At 39.3% G+C, this 16667-nt stretch overlaps 2 protein-coding genes across 2 annotated transcripts; both read left to right on the forward strand.

Moving 5' to 3' along the window:
* Positions 1-949: 949 nt before the first annotated feature.
* Positions 950-6691, forward strand: capgb (capping protein (actin filament), gelsolin-like b; the record flags this gene model as incomplete). Its single annotated transcript, XM_083910778.1, has 8 exons — positions 950-1142; positions 3316-3470; positions 3976-4134; positions 4253-4402; positions 4984-5070; positions 5620-5752; positions 6346-6437; positions 6614-6691. The coding sequence occupies 8 exons, from the start codon at positions 950-952 to the stop codon at positions 6677-6679; spliced, it is 1035 nt and encodes a 344-aa protein (XP_083766904.1). The 3' UTR covers positions 6680-6691.
* A 2619-nt stretch (positions 6692-9310) lies between these two features.
* On the forward strand, positions 9311-14654 carry LOC310940802 (E3 ubiquitin-protein ligase TRIM69; the record flags this gene model as incomplete). The annotated part of the gene is made up of 10 exons (XM_083905813.1): positions 9311-9359; positions 9925-9966; positions 10204-10334; positions 10462-10563; positions 11899-12030; positions 12211-12333; positions 12443-12571; positions 12896-12974; positions 13417-13443; positions 14122-14654. The coding sequence occupies 10 exons, from the start codon at positions 9311-9313 to the stop codon at positions 14652-14654; spliced, it is 1347 nt and encodes a 448-aa protein (XP_083761939.1).
* Between the last annotated feature and the right edge of the window lie 2013 nt (positions 14655-16667).

Consider the following 16667-nt stretch of genomic DNA (forward strand, 5'->3'; position numbering starts at 1 on the left):
ATGCAGGCTGTGGTCTTTACAACGATAACACAAACAATACATTTTCTATAGTATGTGAAGATTTAAAGCTAATTTAAAGCTTTTTTTTTATGCTGTTAATGTTATTATTCTGCCTCTGTTTTGGTCTTTGTGAACACCAATGATGTAACACTATTAGATGAGGTTTAATTGGTAGTTTTAATTCTCTGTTCCGCGGGAGTGATATAATGAAAGGTGTTGGGGTAATGTTGGGAGTGTCGAGTTGTCCTATAGTTTGACAAAGAACAACAAAGCTCTGTCTGTGTTTTCACCGCACCCACAGGCACCTCCAGTGAGAACTAAGTTATAGGTTATCTGAGCAAAAGTCAGGATTACACTACACTTGTGTTTTCAGTCACTCCCTACCTGTTTCTAGCCATCTGGCTTTACTAGCACATGTTGTTCTGCTCTCTGTCTATCATGATATAAATCAAACTAGAAAAGCACTCAGAGAGCGCAGACCTCCGCCAAGGCAGCTCAGCCCCCCACAAAATAGCAATAAAAATAGTGATAGTGTCTACGGATCCGTAATGTTCCGGGTCCCATTACGGACATTTCCTGAAAATTTCATCCAAATCCGTCTGCGACTTTTCGAGTTATGTTGCTAACAGACAGACAGACAAACAAACTCCGGCGAAAACATACACCTCCACCACCTTTGAATCTAATGTACAATTGTTTACATTTCAAAGTTACGCCCTGCAGTTTTGAGTAAAATAGACACTTGTCGTCTGATCCTGACCATTTATGACTGCCTGTATTTGTCAGAGCTTTGCGGATTTGACTTCTGCTTTTACTTCTCCTTACACAAATCAAAAACCTAGGAGATTAGGTATCTTTTCCCACACACACTATTTACACTTCCTGTTTCAGACAACTTCTTCTTTACTTTTGTCACAACTGTCTAATTTGCCTGCTCTTTTTTCGCAGTATGCTCCCATTCCAGGCTGCTCCAGGCCAGTTCGGTCCAGAGGTGCGGCAGCAGGGCCTCCGAGTGTGGAGGGTGGAAAAGATGAAGGCCGTGCCACTGGATGCCTCAGAGGTGGGATCCTTTTATAACGGGGACTCCTACCTGGTGCTGGAGAACCGCGGCGAGCAGGGAGCCGACGTCTACATGTGGATAGGTGAGGTTACGTGGTTTCCGTCTTGTCCGCGGCCGAACGTAAATCACGTGACACGTCTGTCATGACTGGGGAGAAAAACAACAACATCAATGTCTTTAATTAATAAACACACATCATAATGCAGCTTCCAGTGTGTCTGGGTGATCTCAGCATCAGTAATGTCACACCACTAATATTTAATTAAAGCTCCGGTGTGTAACATTAAGAAGGGTTTATTGACAGAAATCCAATATACTAGCTGTAAGTATGTTTGTATAGGTCAGGTGTCTGCAACCTGTGGCTCTGGAGCTGCATGTGGGTCTTCAGCACATGGATGTACTATAGGAACTGGATAGAGCACCTCCCCTTTGGCTCCGTTAATCTGACTTCCTGGTTTATTTCCGGGTTGTGTGCCCGAGAGCATGCGCAGCAGTGTTACTCCCATAACACTGCTGGGTCTCTTTTACTATTGTGTAATTAGTATTTTCTTGTTGCAGTACCCAGAGTGGCCACCATGACAAAATTGCCTTCAAGGCAGAGGGGGTGGTGCTCTATCCAGTTCAGTGACTCCCTGTAAGTTAGCTTTTAAAAAAAACTTTCCTTTCAAAGTGGACACCTCTTATTTAGAGTTCAAGGCGAGAAATAAAAGTGTGATTAAGTTGTACCGCATTTCACGAAACTTGGTGGGAACTTGTAATAGCCCAAAACGGACAAAAATGTAAATTCTCAACAGGAAGTCGGATATTTTGAATTCGGCGTCCATCCTGGTGGTTCGCACGCTTTGTAAAGAACAAACTCCTCTGAGCGTGTTTATCGTACCGACATGCTTTCTACCAGTTCTTTTTTGTTTTGTTTCTTTTTTCTACTCCTCAGTTATTTACTTCATTACAGCGCCCCCGTGTGTGCAAAAACAGTGTGTCGCACCTCATAATTATTTATAATTCTGCATTGCTGTTGATGTGCTGAGGCCTTAAAGCTATGGGGGAAAAACAGAAGTACATTCTACACAATTTGGTTATTTTAGTTTCTGCCTCCTCAATGTCACACACTGGACCTTTAACTGAGAGTAAAGAGATGTTTCTCATGTTTCTGTTTTACTGTTTACCCATTGTCACATGCTTACTACACACATAACCCTGACATAGCGCTGCGGTCGAGAAGCTAATAACCTTCTCGGTAATGGCGATGATGACACATGAGACACAACACTGACCTGCTGCATCACTGCGCGAGGAGATAGATTGATGAGTGGATGATGAGAGGGAGAGAAAGAAGGAGAGAGGTCCCATGGGAAACAGGGACGACTCAGGAGCAGAGCTCATTAAAAGTGCAGGAGGACTGTTGCAGTACTCAGATGTGGCTGCATTTGGTGCTTAGGTAACACAAAGAGGATTGTCACGGCTTGAAGAGGACTCTCTCTGCTCAAACAAGCATCTCTGACCCCCTCCTCCACTCATTCACTATTAATCACCGCTGTGTTTATTGCTCTGTGTCCACATCTCGTGCCTGCAGGACCTGTTACTCTCACTCAGAAAAGTCCAGTGTGTGGTATTTAATTGGGTTTATACGCTGAAGTATGTTTGCATCAGTGTATCATCACTTTAAAATAAAAAAATAATATTCTCATTTAGGAAGCTGCAAAAGTTTGTTTCATGTATTTAAAACAAAAAAACACTTAAACTGATTAATTGATTATCTAAGTAGTTGGCAAAAAAAAGGACTAATCAATTAATAATTACAGCCCTAATTTGTTGTTATACATAAATATTTTTGTATTTCGTCATAATCTGCCATGAATTTGTCTCTGTACGTATAAATACAACCAGTTCCATTAGTATTTGGAAAGTCTTTCTACAGAACCACACTGGATTTAAATGAAAACAATCATGATGTCATTTAAGTGTAGACTTTCAGCTGTAATTCAAGGGGTTTAACTTAATTATTGCTTTGACCATTTGACCAAGTGCTTATGTATAGAAAGGACGGTCGTTTCTAAAAAGTTAACGCAATAATAACATTTTAACCCTTTGAATTCAAGCTGAACATCAACACAGGTATCGATTGCTTCAAAATAAAAGTATTTTAGTTGTGTATTGAAACAAATGTGTCCAAATGCTGATTGTTAACACTTCCTCTCTGCAACAGGACTGTGTAGAAAAAAGGCCCGTCTTACTAAAACGATTGTGTGCTTCAGGTGAGAAGTCTTCTCGGGACGAGCAGGTGGCGGGTGCTATGCTGCTGACTCAGCTGGACACCTTCCTGGGCGGTGACCCCGTCCAGCACAGGGAAGCTCAGGGCTACGAGTCCGTGGAGTTTATGGTGCTCTTCCCCAGAGGGGTCAGCTACAAGGTGGGCAAACACCATTCTGTAATTTGAGATCATTGAAATATGATTATCAAACATTGTTCTTTAAACTACAGGGGCACAGTGACATTTCAATTAATTGCTGTTTGCACAATTTTAGATAAAATGTTTTCTCCAGGTCCAGGTCCATAAAGGAAAATAAATATTTGAAAATGCTAATTTAAAGACATTTTCACAGTTGGGTCAGTTAAAAATGCAATAACCTGGAATATATATATTATGTTTGCATACAGATCGACTTGAGATGAGGTCTTAGGAAATATCTTGGACAATATTGGACCAAAATTAGAGTCATGCATGCATCAAAGTTTCATTTATAACAAATTCAACTGAAATTTGAAAACATTTGAAAGGATTTTTTTATTGTTGTCTCTTGGCTTATCTCTCCGTTTATATGAAGTGGATTTTTTTATTATAGTTTTATTGTTTATCATGTCACAGCACATAATGGATGCCTCCCCCCATCTGTCTCTCTCTCTCTCTCTTTCAGGACGGAGGTGTGGATTCAGGCTTCAGGAAGTCTAAGGGCTCGGGGACGGTGCACAGGTTGTACCAAATCAAAGGGAAACGCAACATCCGTGCCAAGGAGGTGGATATGTCCTGGAACAGCTTCAACAAAGGAGACTGCTTCATCCTGGACCTCGGACAGGTGATAACACTTCACCTTTAACCCGGCTGAAGGAGGACATGACATAATATCGCAATTATGACATCACAACGTGCAAAGTAAAGTGTCAGCTCCTGATGCTGCGTCTCTGATCTTCCAGACCATCGTGTCGTGGATCGGATCTCAAGCCAACATCTTCGAGAAGCAGAAAGTGCGCGAGATCGCCTCGCTGATCCGGGACACGGACAGACACGGCAAAGCCAAAATCATGGACGCCAATGAGGGGGAGGAGCCTGAAGAGATGCTCAAGGTAAATACAGTCATTCATTCTGGAGCATGGACTGTGTATGAACATGGATGTAGTCTTCTCGTTTGAAAAGTGAAGGCCAGGAAGTAATACAAAAAAAAAAAACACAAGGTGGCGACTCCACTGCTGTTGTAATGTTAGTAAACATTTTCCTGAGGAGTTAATGGTCTAAATTAATAGTTTCAGGAGTTCTTCAGTAAACCATGATGCTACTTTTGTAAATGATGCTCCCTATTAGAGAAAATAGAGCATTAAAGTGAACACCAGTGTGATTGACAACTGGTATCTTGGTTTGAGTTGATTTGAGACAGGAAGACTATGTCAAATTTTTAGATGCCGACAATGCTCTGGAGATGTTCTATATCCTACATATCGTATACCTTGGTGCCAATCCCAGTCAATTTAGGGATGAACAACCATTCGCTCACCCACTCACACACTAATGGGCAATTAAGAGAGTATAATGTATAAACCCACACTCACACAGGGAGAACATGCGGAAAGGCCGGACTGGGACGCAAACCAGCAACCTCCTTGCTGTGAGGCAACCTATTTTTTATTTAGTTTTCTGTGTTGACGAACAGGTCCTGGGTCAGATGCCGGCTCTGGCAGAGAGTACGTCAGAGGAGGACTGCAAAGCAGACGCTTCCAACTCTGCCTCGCTCTACAAGGTAACGTCATCTGAAAACAGCACTGATGTATTTATTGAGCCAAACATAAACCTTTAGCAGGAGCGTTTGAAGACATTTCTAGGGGGCTCCACATTAAATATGTTACATGATGTTAGAAGAAAATCTAGTTATTGTTAGTCCAACTAAGACTGGACTTTAAAAATACATGTAAAGTCTTACTGCAATTGTACTAAATTGAATTTGTCATAGTTGGACGAACAGACCTCAATGCTTTGATCCAGAAATATTGGAAGGAATTCAAATATACGCTCTGTCATGTTAAAGAATACATTAGTCCAATTAAATGTTAGAGTCAAGCTACAATCACAGCTCATATTAAATACACAGTACAGTACATAATATCTTCCACAAGGGGTCTCTCAGTCAATTGATTACATTGATGTTTTATAGGGGAGAGTGTTGGAAATGTTTGGTGACTGTATGTTCACTATTCACCAACAATTTGAAATGCAGAAATGTTACATATGCTTTAACTCTGCACAGAAACGTACCACTTCCCCTCTGAACCTACGTCTGTTTCCTCCACAGGTGTCTGACGCCACAGGTTCCATGGCCATAACCAAAGTGTCGGCGAAGAGCCCGTTTGGTCGGGAGCTGCTGGTCTACGACGACTGCTTCATCCTGGACAACGGCGCCAACGGAAAGATCTTTGTGTGGAAAGGTGAGGAAACGCTGGCGCGATAGTAGCTGCATGCTGGTTGGATGAAGTTTTCATGAGCAGTTAAGTCTGAGGAGTGCAGATATAGGAAATATGACATTTGCATCATTTAGACTTCATAAAAACGTCCATGAATGAATCCACGATCCATGCTGCAATAACAATCATTTTATGTATACATCACTTTAAGTGCTACATAAAACAAAGTGCTTTCCAAAAAGGAAAATCAAATACCAAAAACAGCACAAGAGCAGCACTGAATCAATAAATAAACTTTAAATTAGGTCAATCTAAAAAAAACTATGACGATATAGATTATAGTAAACATGGATGTTTATATAAAATCCAGGACAAAGTTACTAGAACTAGTAAAATAATAATGAAACTATGAACAAAGTGATAAAGTGTGGTGAGTTGACCCCGATTTAAAGGAAATTATAGCACTAAAAATAAAAAATAAACTGTTGTTCTTCAATTATTAAAGGTTTTTTATTCATTTTGGACAATTATTATATTTTATTGCTCTGATTTTGATTTGTTAGAAATCTGCTGTATGAAAAATAACTGATTAATGATCATTGTTGACTGTTTGTCAGGTAAAGGAGCGAACGCCGAGGAGAAGCGCGAGGCGTTACAGATGGCAGATAACTTCATCGAACAAATGAAGTATCCCAGGATGAAAACACAGGTGCTGTTCACGTTTTTTTCCCCCGCATACGATCAAACTTTTACAGTCACGCGTAAACATCGTTCCAGCTGCTGTGCCTATAAACCTTTTACAGTAACTCGTTAAAAGTAGAAATCATTTACAGTCGTGGTTTATCTCCTACTGTGCATTTGATTATGATCGTTTCTGTGCCGCAGGTGGAGATTCTGCCTCAGGGGAAGGAGACCATCATCTTCAAGCAGTTCTTCCAGAACTGGAACTAAACCACGCAGAGAGAGAGGAGGAGGACAACGAGAACATCTCATACAGAAAAAATAAAGAAAAATATGCATTTACTTGTATGTACATATTTGTTTGTAGATTGTTCTGGACCAGAATCAGAGATGTGATGCCACTTTTATAAATGCAAACCTGTTTTCTTCTGCTAACATCTCAGTCTTATTAAAAAGTAAATTAGCTTCTTTTTTTTACAGTTTGTTCTAGTGTCACAGATATGGTGCCTTTGGAAAAAAAAAATAAACCTGCTTGTTACTTGTAAAGGAGGAGGTTTGAATTTATTTTGTCTCAAATATTTGCGAAACTTTGATCCACACCTTTTGCCCACGACAGGAATTTTTACAACAGTATAAAAACTCTGCATTGGCTCCACAAATATCATCTGCACACCAATAAACCGTCATACAGGACACTTACACTTCTGCAAAAACTGATTTTCTAGAACGCAAAAGAAGCCTCGTTTCAGGGAAACTGATCTTATTTTGGCACTAGAAAAATAATCAGATTTTGAGAAACAATATCTGCTTTTGTCTTAAACGGATAATACAGCTCGCTTTAAGATTTTGTCTCGTTTTTGGTCCATTTTCTTTGTTGTGCTTCTCGCCAAGCAAAATTTGTTATTTTTCTTAAATCAAGAGAATTTAATTAAATGTAAGTTGTAAGTAAGTACCTCTGGCAACACAAGGTATTTCTCCCCCCCAGAGAACTGCTCCTCAGTGGAGATTCTCTGTGGTAAATCCCAGTCGATCAGCAGTTAATTAAATACTCATTCAGCAGCTCGTCGTGACCATATTTGCATTAACAAGCGAGTTGAACAGGTGTACCTTATAAAGTGAAGCGTGTTTAAGTCCATAGATGTATATTAAAAGCAGGATTTTCGTATTCAAATGTATTTTTAAACAATTCATCTATGCATTTTTTTTCTTGTTTATTATTATTAACTGTATTTTAAAGAGAATCGGCTTTTAAAGCCACGTTTTTATCAAGGGTTATCATGCACTTTGACATTTCTTGGACACGTGAAGGCAGTGACATACTGTATATAGTCGTAAATGTAATGCTGAGGGGCAAAGTGTTTTCTTTTTCTTTTCCCCCCCTGACGTGTTACTGTTCACCAGGAAGTCAGTGTAGGCAATGTCAGTAGTAATTATTGAAAAGAAGAAAAAGGAGGAAAAAATAGAAGTACACTATTCTTTTCACTTTTCAAGGACAATAAACCAAGGTGTCAGAAATTGACACACGCTATCAGATTATGATCAGATTATGATCAGATTATGATCAGATTATCTGCAGTCTGATAAAACGCCCTCACTGTGGTGAAGATTGGACAAACTCCACGTCCCTTTGATGGGTTAGTTTATCTAAGAGAGACGTGACAGAAGGACGAGAAACAACAACATCTGTGATGTGTGAAAGCAGAGAATGTGTCTATTTGTGGTTATTTGTGTTTTTTTAATGACTCGCGCTGAAATAAGTAATCACTATCTTCCTGGAAGAGTGACCTCGTTCGTCCGACTCATGATTTAGACGCTCAGGTTGTTGTCAACCTCTCATACAAGTGTGTTAATGTCAATTTGACTGCGTGTAATTATCTGCTTTTAGATAGAGACTAGATGTTGTTGTTTACACTCAGATCTTCTCACCGAGCAAACCTACCACCAAACTTAAGGAGTTTGTCTGTTGTTGACCGTAAGTGGGAGGTTTTGTCAGATGGATATTACACTGCAGATAATAAAACAATGGATGTAAACATGTCCAAACTGTACAGCCATCTATCAACACTGAACGTAAATTATTTGCAGGTTTTGTTGTTGTTGTTTTACCCTGTAATTCCTATAGGTACAGCTAAAGTACTAAAGAATATATATGACATTGCCAGTGTGGAATAAAATTACACTAACTGTACTAACTGTAAAAAAAACACAAAAGTAGACGCCTTTAATTTACTGTGAACGTACAAATATTTTTACAGTGTAATAATGGACATAAACTACCGGTTTTTGAAGGAAAACCCCTTTTTGTCAATAAATATAACATTAAATGAATCAGAAATAAACTACTATTCTAGCTGCAAATGTCTGGTGTTTAATGGAATATGTACATATGTGTATAGAGGCTCATTTCCAGTGTTTGCTAATGACGAGACAAGGCTATTGGATGATTAGAAAACCCTTGAAAACTCTTGTGCAATGAAAACAGTTTGCTGGTTCTTTGAAGAAAGGGAAAAATTATTATTAATTTTGAATAAAAGTCATTATTTCTAATCTTGTCAATGTCTTGACCATATTTTCTATTCATTTTGCAACTCTTTTGATGAATAAAAGTGTGACCTTTAATGGACAAACATAAAAAAAATTGTATAGGTGACCCCAAACCAACTTGTGTGTTTTTTAGACTCTTATTTCTCTCTGTGATTTGTTAATTAGCTGAAACTCTTCACGGCAAAAGTGACATTTGCTTTATTCTTCGTGACATCGAGAGATTTATTGCAGTTATCAGTTCACGTCAGACTGTATGAGAAAGGGGTGTAAGGGTTTTTGTGTCAGAGGCAATTTAACGACAAGGGAGTCCAAAGATCAGGGAAACACAGACGGGAACAAATAGTCTGGAACAGCAAGATGAGAAGCCAGTTTTCTCCACCTGTCGATCTGGACCAGCGCACCACAGGTACCTCATAACCCATTATCTAATTTATATACTTTATAGACTGTATACTGTATACTGTATACTGTATACTACTCTGTGCTGTGACTGTGTGGATAACCTTTCATTTTGCATTATTTCAGCTTATTTTAGGATGTTTTTTTGCAGTTTTAGACTTCTTTTTGTACAGATTTCATTTTCTGACTTGGTTTTCAAGTATCACCTCATCAAAATTGGCTCTATTTGATTCGATAATGATAATAATTTTCATAGTAGTAATGGTTATTATGTAACACACTGCAAAAGACAGGAAAAACGGCTGAAAATGCAAGAAAATTAAAGCCCTGTGATACAAATACGAAGCTACAATAAACAACAAGAAGTGAGAATATGACGTAATTTAATTGAAGGTGAATACATACATACATCAATTTTTTGAAAACTTTAAATCAAATCAATAAATGTTTTAGCTGTTTGAAAAAACCTTTTTCATAAAGAAAAGAAAACCTTGAAATATTTATACACAACACACAATATATTGCAATGTATCTGTAAATTAACAGCAAACTGTTTTTCCCTGGCCGTGCAGGAGTTACCATCAACATGAACAGCATTCTGAAAACTGCCAGAAGTAAGTTTTTATCAATGTTGTAGAATGAATTGTTCCCTTTTCTTATCACATGAATCATGTCTGGTCTGGTAAAAGATTGATCATGTGCTGAAAGTCACTCTTAAAGGTGATTCATCTTAGTTTTGGTTTCTCTTTGGACTTCTATTCTGGATCGACTTCCTCTGAATAACGTCTTTCTCGTAAATCAGTGTGAATCAGTATTATCTGTGGTTCTAAGGACGATGTTCTCCTGTGCAGAACTGAGGGGCCATGGCTCCAACCAAAGCAGTTCAGTGGGGGTCGTGCGCTGGACCCAGCCCAACCTCAACGTCCCGGTCCACAGCTCGGCCCCCTGCAGACCTGGCAGCAACTACACCGAAACCTCACAGGTTTATCTCTTTAAACCCAACATTTCCATGTGTTTTTGAACCTTTCCCATAAAGGCTGTTTGACTTTTAATCAAAATAAAATACCAAAAATGAAATCTGACCTGATTTTTTTTTTTCCGTTTTAAAGCAGCTAAATCCTCGTCAGAACAGCCTGAAGGATCTGCGCAGCCTGCAAGAGTGTGTGCAGTTCATCCATCTCTGGAAAGAGCAGGTGGACCAAGTCTGTAAGGTGAGGAAAGGAAGACAAATGTGATTCAATTCAGCAATTAAACATAACACATTCCTATATTTGAGTTTTTTTGAATTGATATAGTGCATAGTGTGCTGTATATGTGTAGTTTTCACAGAAGTGTATTGCATTCATTTGAAAAAAAAAAAAAAAACACCAAAAATGTTTTTTTTACCCAGTTTTTAGAGTAACTTATTTTTGGGTTTGTTTTTTTGTATACATTTTTTTGGAGCAATTTTTTCTTTCTTTTATCTGTTTTTCTAAATAATTTTTTTTTTTTTTTCTGACAATTTTTTTTCTGTTTTTTGGAGTATTTATTTTTCTGTTCTTCAGAGTACTTTTTTCTGTTTTTCATGGTAATTATTTTTCTGTTTTTCGTGGTAATTTTTTCTGTTTTTCCAAGAAACTTTTTATGTTATACGTGGTCACATTTTCTGTTTTTCGGAGTTATTATTTTTCTGTTTTTCGGAGTAGTTATTTTTCTATTTTTCATGGTACTTTTTTCTGTTCTTCCAAGGAACTTTTTTCTGTATTTCGTGGTAATTTTATTCTGTTTTTCGTGGTCATTTTTTGCCCCTCAGGTTTTCATAGTAATTTTTTTCTGAATTATCGAGATACTTTGAACTCTCGCGAGAACCTCCAACCTGGGAAGTGACTCCCGTGGACCTTCCGAACAACCGTAAAATCCTCAGTCCTCTGCATAAAGTCGACAAACTAATGCTAATACGGTCTATGTGATTTAAAGACAGGACTATCTCCCAGTGTCAGAACAGAAAAAATTACCACGAAAAATAGAAAAATAATTACTCCAAAGAACAGAAAATATGACCACGTATAACTTAAAAAAGTTTATTGGAAAATCAGAAAAAAAATTACTCTGAAAAACCAACCATGAACCCCCACCACCACCACCACCACCACCACCTATAGACTTTGCTTCGTGCATAATGAGTTCATGTGAAACTTTATGATTGCAAATATTGTCTAAGCGTTGCCAGGGAAACAGAACATTATGTTTCTCGCTCATGCAACAGGTGACAAAACCGCTGATAGGAAACCTGTTTATTGAGCCTTTTTACGAGCCAGCTACATAACCTGCTCTTTGTAACGCAGGACTATAGAGATATTATGGGCTGTACGTGATCGTTTTACGCAAGTGTAAAATAAGGTTGACACATTTTTAAAGCAGTTTTAGAGCAATTGATTATTTTTAACCAGAAGGAATTTGTCATTCTGCTCTTTATATGGTCATTGTAAGACACTTTTAAATGTTTTTTTTTTTTTTTTAAATGTGTAAGACACTGTGTGACCGTGTGTGGTCTCGTGTTCTTGTAGGGTGCTTGTGATCCAGAGGAAGGCACCAGTAAGAAAGAGGACGAAAACTCAGACCCACATGCTGAGCGCAGTCTTGATAAGAGTAGGAAACTGATCCTGGAGTGGGCCGACGAACTCCACCATGTCGACCAGGTCAGTGAACATGATGGGATGGATGTGACGGATGTGTGCACGTCTTTAAATGACCATTATTTTTTCATTATTTATTGATTTAATTAAAATGATGCGTATTCTTTATTATATTTTTTTAAATTATTGTTTTATTTAAAATAATAATACAAATAATAACAATGGCTGTTCTTGAGTCCTCAGCTCCAGAAGGAAACGTCTGAAGGTGAAGGAAATGAAGAAGAAGAAGAAGAAGAAGAAGATGCAAATGAGGAAGCACAAATGAGGATCATGGGTTGGGCAAAGGAGCTGCAGACGGTGACTGAGGTGAGACGTCAAAATGTAAAACACATGTAGTAAAGGAAGTTTTATTCTAATTCCTGTTGAGAGAGTGAACGCAGGTGCATTAGGTGTGTGTTTGTGTGTGTGTTTACAGAATTGTGGTGTCGAGAGAGATGAGCTGGGAAAACTGCCGCTCATGTTGGGCCGCAAGAAAAAGAGACTGGTCAACCTGCTGCCTCTGCTCGAGTTCATCACCTGGTCTCTGCTCAAAGAAGACAGCAAGGTGAGCGGCCCGTTGTCTCCAGACTACTGACTTCATACTGCAGACGTGGTTGCAGTCATATGCAGGTGTTGTAAGGCCAGATTAGGGAAAACTGCTCAGGTTATAAAATAGAAATTGTGACCTGAGTGAACCCTGCTCTTCTTCTATCTCTGTGACCTTTATGGAACGCCTGGAGATACAAAACAAACATTCCAGGTGACATAATTTGCAGATGATGTTCCCGTGTATGTAGCTAAGAGCTGATTTAAACTATAAAGAAAAAAGGGACAAAAGGGAATAATAGAAGAAATCAAATTTAAAAAAGATTTTGCTTTTACCTTTTAGAGGATGATTCCACAAGCCTGGTTACTGGCAAAGCAAAGAATCGGGAAGGCAGGAATTCCAGGATACATCCCAGACTCAGGTGTGCATTTCATTATTATTATTATTGTTATTATTATTATTATTATTGTTGTTGTGACTGTCTGAAGGTTATATTTGCTTGTTGTGAGCAGTTTATTTGAATCCTTTTATTTGATTTTCCATTTCATTGTATTCAGCATCTCAAATAACAAAATAAATATAATTAACATTTCTAAAAATGTATATATTTAATATTACTAGTTTAGCCATTATTGTATGAGTCAATTATTGCACTTTCTGCCACTGAAGCTTTCCTCCTGTAAAACACAACATTCCCTTGATCCCACTCTGCTTCCTAATGTCAAGCAGTTTCTTTTCTTATCGTTTTTGTTTCGATTGGCTGATAAATTACAAATGAGTCCTGGTGATCATCTCATGACCTCTTCAAGCGTTTTCCCCTCCTGCAGCTTTGATTATAACGAGTGTTTCTCTTCTACTTGCAGTTTGGAGATGGATTTGCAGTGCAAAAGGTAAGAGAACAGAGCCTGATTCACCAAAAACCAAACCTCACATTGACAAGATGTTAAAGGTCCCATATTATGCAAAAACAACTTTTTAGTTATTTAAGTCCTTATATCTGGGACTCTTGAGGCCCTATCAGTCAGCAAAGTGTGAAAAAAGATGACTCACTCAAATTCCTTGAATTGTTGAATTTGTAAAACATGCGAGAGTGCTGGAGAGGGCAACCGCTTATCCGAAAACCAGAAGTCAACAAAAAGTTCTATTCTAGGCTCCACAGTGCAGCACAGAGTTCTACACAAACTTACAGCCTCAGAGGATTTATCTGTCCAGTGGATACATGTTATATATGACAGCAATGTGCCTGCTAGAGCCTGCAAATGATCACTTTTCCAAATGCTAACTGCTGTTAGCTCCCAGTAGCCTCTGTGGCTGATGTCTTTTCCTGTCCCTTAGGTTTAGTTTTTACTTTTTTTTAAGGTGGACGTAAAGAGATACTACTAAACAGAGCGTTCTGAACAGGGCTGTTTTGGCAGGGTGATTGAACTGCTGCGGTGCTTCATCCTTATGGTATTTTGACCAAAGAATGTCACAGACATGTTCATTAGGACACCAGGGAACTAGGTTAACTTGGAGAAACAGGGTATAATATGAGTCTTTTAAGCTAATTTACCTTTTGCTCCAAACAGCTGATGTGCTTCTTGATACCATGACCAACCACTCATGGCTGCAGCTGTCAGATGACCAGAGGATGGTCCGAGAGGGCCTTTCTGCATCTGACCCACCTGACAGCTCGCAGCGCTTTGACAGGTGGCCGTGCGTGCTGGGCTGGGAGGGCTACAGCAGCGGCCGCCACTACTGGGAGGTGGACATCGCCAACAAGGGCTACTGGCGCTTGGGGGTGACCACTGCTGACTCCAAACGGAAGGGCAGGTTCTCCATGACCCCAAAGCAAAAATACTGGGTGCTGTGGCACAGCACACAGGAGTTCTACGCCTGCACTAAACCAGAGACGGAGCTGCCGGTCGGCCTCGTCCCTCAGCGTATGGGCATCTACATAGACTACGAAGAAGGCCAGATCTCCTTCTACAACGCAGTGACAAAAGCTCACATTTACACCTTCACTGGAACCTTTAAAGAGAAGCTGTACCCTCTGTTCGCACCGCTGGACGGCCAAACAGTTCTGAAAATCATCCCGCCGCACAAACTCTCTTTGAACTGACAAAGTCGGACTTTAAAAAGCGTTTATCAGACATTTAAAATGTTTTAATTTGACTTCAAAGGAGATTGGGTTGAACTGGACAGAGAGTATACGACAAAGTCAAATAGCAGCAAAACTCACAAGGTGTTACTTTCAAAACAACATTTTTACCACTTTCTATCTGAACTAAAGACTGAACTAATGAAATCGTCCACACAATAAGTTCTTAGTGATCAAAACACATCTACAATGCACTTTTTGGATATATGCACAGAATAAACATGTATTGTAAAAACTGCATGTTGTCTTTTAATACTTTCGTCTGACAGATCCACATACATGCATTACCGTATGTCAGTCATTTTTATAAACATAAAACTCTTCTTCCAAAGAGCTCTTTGGTCGCACTTTATCACTGAAATGATACTGTATATGTGATGAATGAATATCAAATCAAATCATGCGGTTTTGTCTATCAGCCGATTGTCAGATTCCTCTCTTACAAACCCACGGTCCGAATGATTGACAGTCGACGGCGAAGAGACTCGCACCTCCGCGCAGGTCGGCACACACCCTAAAAAACTGCAGATAAACTACCATTCAAAAGGTTGGGGTCATCTGTACTTTTTTTTGTGTTTTCCATTAAAAGTCACACTTTATTCATCAAAAGAGTTGCAAAAGGAATAGAAAATATAGTCAAGACATTGACAAGACTGATAATGACAGTAATTTGTAATTGTAGCCCTACTTTAGATAGCATTAGCCTAATAGCATAGTTGCCTAAGTCATATTTGAGCGTTTTCGGGAAAACGAGAAAAAACAAATTTTTTAGCAAGCACGTTGGTAAAGTTAGGCAGGTATTCAAGTCGTGTTGAGCTTATTTGGTTTTATTCTGGAGTTGAAGATTTGCACATCTGTTTTTTTTTTTTTAAACCAAAGTCATTAGACTGGTTTACGTGTTTAATTCCAGGTCAGTATGACCACACAACAATGACACTGGTTTGGTGTAAATAACACAACCATAATTAATGCAATTCATCGTGTTACATTTGTTTCTATAATAGTCAAGGACTGGCTACAGTGAGGTGGGTGGAGGGGGCCCTTCAATTCAGTTTAGGGCCCCATAAAGACGGCTATATTAATATTTATGTCTTCCTTTTTCTCTCTTTATGATGCTTTCCCTGTACTGACATGTTGTCCCAGTGGACGTGGACTTACGGCATGTAGCCGTATGCTGGATGTCCATCCCGTCCCACCACAGCCACTGACCCTCCTGCCTGGAGTCCGTCAGTCCCACCCACAGGTACAGCGAGTGTGGACACTTCTCGATCACACCTTGGATGAAGTCCTATGGATGAAAGCAACGGCATCGAGAAGACTTTTCTTGATTAATTAAAGCTGCAGTGTGCGACTTTTTTCATTGAAACAAATCTCAGTTGTATTCAAACCTTTGTCAATTTAATTCATCATCATTCATTTCATAGTGTGCACGTGTTCTTTAGAGGACTTCAGTTCACCTATAGTTGATGGCTCTTAAACTTTCCAAGAGAAACTGCACAATATGTCACATATTCAACACATTAACTGATTGTATTCCACTCCAGTGGTGACAAGAACATCCTTTACCATCTCCGAAGAGTCTTCGATCACAGCCAGGCTGCTGTTGTGATGGCTGCAGAACTCTGCGCTCCCGTTCCACTCGCGGTTTTCCTGAAGTCCCACTGAGAAGAAGTAGCAGTGAGCTCTCCACCAAAGCCAGCCGCCTGGACACAAGCTGCACCTGGAGTTCAACAGAGTCACACTGGGAAAGATACACAACTTAACTTAACTTTTAAGTTTATAACATGAGGGAAAAAGAGGAAATTGTGACTCACCCTGAGTGACGGTGTGAAGCATCAAGTCCAGATCACGGCATTCTTTCGGACATTGCTGCAGACGCTCTGACACTTTTTGTCTCCGAGGTGCTAGAAGGTGTTTGACAAAGCCCCTGCACTGCCGTCCACATCGCTGAAGAATTAGTTTTCACACATTGAA

This window comes from Microchirus variegatus, assembly GCF_963457635.1.
Source record: "Microchirus variegatus genome assembly, chromosome: 2".
NCBI lineage: Eukaryota > Metazoa > Chordata > Actinopteri > Pleuronectiformes > Soleidae > Microchirus > Microchirus variegatus.